General features: G+C 39.6%; 1 protein-coding gene across 3 annotated transcripts in view; it reads right to left on the bottom strand.

The window, feature by feature from the left end:
* Nucleotides 1–706: 706 nt before the first annotated feature.
* Nucleotides 707–6,000, bottom strand: part of LOC311297736 (NACHT, LRR and PYD domains-containing protein 3-like) — a 49,296-nt gene continuing 44,002 nt past the window's right edge. For all 3 annotated transcript variants that reach the window (XM_084420169.1, XM_084420171.1, XM_084420170.1), the window contains 2 exons: nt 2,999–3,172; nt 707–2,735 (listed from right to left, as the gene is read on the bottom strand). In XM_084420169.1, coding sequence (XP_084276295.1) covers nt 2,720–2,735; nt 2,999–3,172 — 190 coding nt within the window. In that variant the 3' untranslated portion in view covers nt 707–2,719. The remainder of the gene's footprint in view (nt 2,736–2,998; nt 3,173–6,000) is intronic.

Below are 6,000 nucleotides of genomic sequence, written 5' to 3'. Positions count from 1 at the left end.
AAAGAAAAAAAAAAGAAGGTTATCTCTGCGCAAACGCTAACCTGTGAAAACGCTGACGCCGTGCACATGTGTATTACGTGTTTAGTCTATAGGTATACGCATTTGAATATATATGTGCTCAGGCGTGTTGTCTTTCTTTACAAATTGACCTCAACAAATTACTTGTCTGGCCTTAAAAAATTATACAGAATTATTTATCGCTTCCGCGTAGCCATGTGAACAGAAGATACTATGTTTGTAAACATAAATCCACCTCTGCACTTTTGATCGTAAGAACGACAATGTGTGTCTCTACACTGCACAAAACTCTGCATTTGAACAGTCAATACTAATACTTTAACAAATAATAAAACATACTTACAGGCTCTGATTCAGAAGTGCCAGATTGCCCTAGCAAAGTTGGAGCAGCCGTTATTGTACTTTCTCAGGTTCAGGAAACTGTCCTTCGTAAAATACGCTTCTCACACATGAACATTTGGGTTGTACTGTTCTGGAACAGTGTTGTAAATAAATCTTAACCACTGATCCGTAATTGCGTCCACTTTCGGAAGGCCAAATAAAGTGCTGATTTTTGCTTTCGCACAGAAACACACAGCATCTCCACAACAATACTGACAACTGAAGCCACGCCTTCTTTCTCTGCGTGCGCATTTGGGCAGGATTATGCAAATATTTCCACAGAGTGACGTAAGTCGGTGAGAATTCGTTCGAAGTCAAGTCACATTTATTTATATAGCGCTTTTTACAATACAGAGTGTTTCAAAGCAGCTTTACAGAGATATCAGGAAAATAATGCAACAAAGTTTGTTTCCAGAAGAAAATAGCGTCACAGTCCAGCTTAAGTAAGCTCAGTGATGTTTCTTTTTTTTATTTTTAAAAAAATTAAGTGTTTTAGTTTGGTTTGGATCTGCTTTCTCTTTTATGCCTGATACAGACTGTGTGATTCTGTAAGATCAGCACAAATCACACTGTACGACATGGATCTAATAAACTTAGGTACGACATGTATGTAGACTTTACGATGATCACACCTATTCAATCCTTAGCACAGAAGAATAAACATCATCAGCATGCGCTAGTGGTAAACAAATAGAGCAAGATCAGTCGCACTTTGGCAATTGTGGCTTTTATCTGCTCTGAAAAGAGAAGAGGAAGTGAAAGAGGAGAATATGGACACAGTCATGACTGGGGAAAAGAGGTGAACTTCACATGCCAATCTTGCAAATGGAGCTTGAGGAAAGTAGTTTTAAGTTTTAGCGCCATGTCGCGTTGATCAATACGCCATTTCATGTTGCATTTTTATTGGCTAGTCACTCAGTAGATGTAGGTCGTAGCAGCAAACACACTGTGAGTTGATCATGATCATGATCATCTATCTTTGGTCAAAAGATGTGACATCAGCCGTCTGTGAACCGCTCTCACTGTACGTTTAGGAGCCACGACCACAGAAATCACCACGATTGTTTCACGATGCTCATCTTTTGTCTGAGAACAGCCCAAAATCATACAGTGTGTATCGGGCATTAGATAGAATAAAATGTTTTGTAGGAGACTTTGAGCTTCGTAAGTTTGCAGATCTTATACATGCACAAACAGCTCCATAACACACTAAAGAAAAAGAAAAACATGAAAACGCATCATATGACCCCTTTAATACATTAATACAAATGTAATACAACTATTATTAAAAACATGATGTATACACTCAAGCTTACATTGTTTGTTTTCCAAAAGTGAGCTTGAACTTTTTTTTTTTTTTTCATAATTATAAAAAATTAATCTTTCATTAGTCTTTGTCTCCCTCTGCTGGTACAACACAAACACATTCAAGTCAAGTCATCTTCAAGTCACCAAAACAACTGATTTATAACATTCTGACTGAGTGACTTATTCATAAATAAAATATACATTTTTAAAGACGATATTTTTTTCTTACCATTTTGTTGTCTGCTTAACGATCCTCCAGAACAAATAAATCTAACAGAACTATATACATATATCATGGTCCCTTATTAAATCTTCATCCTCCTCTCCTTCATGGTGGCAAATCTGCCAAACACTTTGTCCTTGTCAATATGTATGTCCCGCTCCACACACAGCAAGGTGAGATTTCACAGTCTGGCCTCATCCATGCACGAACGCAAGTATGTCTCAATGAGCCGCAGGCGGCTGTAACTTCGTTCGGCACTGGCGCTGCTGATGGGAAGGGTTTTATAAATCCTGTGGAGAATGGTCAGGTGTGGGTCAGGTGTGGGTCGGCTCTATCCATGCTCTATCCATGTCATTGGCAATGAGGAATGGCAGGACGGCGTCGGTGGTGACATCCATCTTTATTTCTGAATACAATGCACGAAAAGAGCGAAACTCCTCCACTGCGTCTTCTGGCTTGGGCATGTCTTCTGAGTAGAACCGGGCCAGCTCAAGCATTTTCTCCTCAGCATCAGGGTGCTCAAACCGCTTTGGGCAGAGTACTGCGAACAGTTTGGCCATTTTATTGAAGTCTGAAAATAATGTAATCTGTAATCTGCTACTCTAAAATAAAAGGTGTTTCACTGCCGCCTCATCAGGTCTGTCAGATGATCGTTGAAATCTAAATGAAGTCTTAATTTATAACAGTGAAGTCACTGTATCTTCAGTCTCTGTTGATTCTGTTGACTGTGAGTCTCTGTAGTGGATCCTTATTCACCATCAGATGATCATCAGAAGATCAGACTGTCATCTAATCATAGTCAGTCCTAAAATAAAACACAGTCACATATGCAGTATGAGACATTACATATGTCACATATTTTCATAAGAAAACTAACTAGGTAATCTATATTAATTCATTCTCAAACATAGCTTTTTAAAAGCTTTTTAATATAGCTTTTGTCTGATGCTCAAAGTCACTTTACAAAATCAAAATCACATGAAAGGTCACTTTCACACAACGGACAGCTGATACAGAACCAGCAGAAATGATCATTACACTACAAAAATCCTTAAAAACTATTCTTACTCTAGTGTCTCCAGTTTATAATGTGGATCATCCTTCAGATCCTTCAGCAGCTTCACTCCTGAGTCTCCTAGTTTATTCTCAGACAGATCCAGATGTCTCAGGTGTGAGAGGTTTGATCTCAGAGCTGAAGCCAGAGCAGCACAACCTTCATCTGTGACACCACACTCAACCAACCTGTAGAGAACAATGACACACATTAAGTCTATATCCAAAGATAAACATAACACTTAAAAATAAATAACATAATGCTGTCAATATGAAATATACCAAACAACTCAGTTCACATTGTTAAAATACATCAGTTAGGATTAGGGGATAGAATATACAGTATAAAAAAACATTATTTCTATGGAAAGACCCCATAAAACATGGAAACCCAACGTGTGTGAGTGTGCTTAATGTATTTGCAAACATTTTAAGGAACATGTGTGTGTGTGTTAGGGCTGGGAGAAAAAAAATCAATTCACCTAACATCGCGATTTTTTTTATTTACGATTTTAAAATAGATTTATAGATTTTCCTTATTCCAGAATCGATACTGATACTAACTAAATTGCATTATTTTTGTCCTTGCTTATAGACGAGGTTGACAGAAGTTAGCCACTTTTGTTCCAACAGGGGATGAAATGTGTCGTTATCTATGAGTGTTGTAGGGATGTCCCGATCCGATCCACGTCATTGGTATTGTGCTGATACTGGCCCAGAACGCTAGATCGGAGATCAGAGGGGAGAAAAAAATATGATCCGATTCCTATCCAACACAAACCATGGGAAAATCTAGCTTAAACCATCGCCTAAATGCTTGAATATTAGTGCGGCGAGCAGGACGAGGCCGAGGGCCGTGAGAGAGCGGCACGAGGCCGGTGGCGTGATTACTGATGAGCGACTCCTGCGCGACGCACCGGTCTCGTATCTCTCACAGATACATGTGTGTGTGTGTGAGTGTGTGAGAGAGACAGAGACAGAGAGAGAGAGAGAGAGAGAGAGAGAGAGAGAGAGAGTGAGAGAGTGAGTGAGTGTGTGAAAGAATCCCTACTTTCAAGTGGACGCGGGGAACATTTAAAGACTTTAATGACATAAAATAACTGTGTGTGTGTGTGTGTGTGTGAGAGAGGGAGAGAGATAGAGTAACAAATCCCTCATACCTCTGTATGGAATTTGGTGTGTGTGTGTGGGAGAGAGAGAGAGGCTTAACACGACTTTATTATTACATTAACTTTTTCCAAATACCAGATTTCCTATCTGATCATATAATACAAAAAAATCACCTAGAATAAATATACAATAAAAATATACACACATAACATTTATACTTCAAACATTTTTAAAATTTGAAATACAACATATCATCCGAAACCTCACACAAAACTCCTTCCACGGACCATATTTCAGTCTTCCAAATTGCCATTTTGGCCATACCCAACAAAAGATTTAATAAGCATATTCTTCTTCTCTCATGAGATGTATATTTAGGACCACTTATAAAACACTGATTGGAAAAATCTTTACCAAAACCTTTAAACAAACTTTTTAAAATAATAAAAAGACTGCCTAACTTCACACAATTAATAAATAAGTACTGTCTCTTCAATTCCACAAAAAGGACATTCCCTCCCCACTGCTGGATTCAGGTGTGCCACGTGTCTGTTTGTAGCTATAGCACCATGAATAAGTCTCCACTGTAGGTCTGCTGTACGCTTCTCAATGGGAGGTTTGTACAGAGACCTCCAGGATCCTTTAAAGTCTGGTCCAAACACTTCTGTCCACCTCCCAGCTCGTACTCGCTTTAAAACAGTCTGATGGGCAACTTTAACGCAAGTAAAGTAGATCGCTTTTTTAGTTGTTTCACGAAACTGTCCCATCTCCGGGATCTTAAAAGTTAATATTGTGTCAGCATCTTCATAATTTTCTTTTGCAGCTGCAGATACACTGATAGATGGAAACTGATAGTTTCTCCTCCACTCTTGAGTTGGTTGAGTTTCCAGTGCCTCCCTGCAGGTTCCAGGCAATGCTCTCTGCACCTCCTCCAACACCTGCTGCAGAAGACGGAGAGATCGAATACCCGTCTCACGCTGTAGTGCTGCAGCCATCTTCCATCCGTTGAGGTCTCTCAGGTCTCCTATCCTTGAGTCCAGCTCCCGCCAGGCAGTTCATCAAGCTTCCCGATGACAGAGTTCTCGTTTGTATCAGCGGGTTATAAAACAATGGCTCTCCCATTATCCACTCCTTTGGTTCTGAAAGATCTCTTTGGATATTAAAGTTATCAAGCCAGGCACTCAGCATTGACTGATAAAACACGGTTAAATTACTCAAGTCCAGCTCTTTAAGGCTCAGTAAAAACAATTGTTTCTCGTAACCAAGACCAGATGCTGTCCTTAAAATAGCACAAGCAACACGAATCCATCCCAGATCTTCTTCATATAATATTCTTTGTGCTGTTTGCAGTCTAAAAGTCATAATCCTGCTTCTGATGTCTATCAGAGCTTGTCCTCCTTCTTGTAAAGGCAGATATAATGCGGATCCAGGAATCCAGTGTTGCCCCGACCAAAAAAAATCCACAAATTTCTTCTGTATAACTTTTATCAGTTAATTTGGAAGATCCAGCACATTTAGTCTGTGCCATAGCATGGAGGCGGCCAGGTTATTTGTAACCAAGACTCTACCCCTGTAGGATAGTTCAGGTAATAGCCAATTCCATTTAGACAACTTGGCTGACACCTTCTCCAGCATACCCTCCCAGTTCTTTTGTCTATAATTTTCTTTACCCAGAAATACTCCAAGAATTTTAATTCCCTCCGTATTCCACTGTAACCCCCCTGGAAGCTTAGGTGGCCCACCATTTTTCCAGGGACCCACAACAAAACCCTCACTCTTTGCCCAATTTACTTTTGAAGAGGAAGCTCTCTCATATAAAGCTAAACTTTTAGACAGTATCTGAATATCCCCTTGTCCAGTAATAAACACAGTGACATCATCAGCGTAAGCTGAAACAGAAACACTCG

This window comes from Rutilus rutilus, assembly GCF_951802725.1.
Source record: "Rutilus rutilus genome assembly, chromosome: 9".
Taxonomy (NCBI): domain Eukaryota; kingdom Metazoa; phylum Chordata; class Actinopteri; order Cypriniformes; family Leuciscidae; genus Rutilus; species Rutilus rutilus.
Note: the sequence above shows the minus strand (reverse complement) of the source record. Positions and strands in the feature narration are given on the sequence as shown.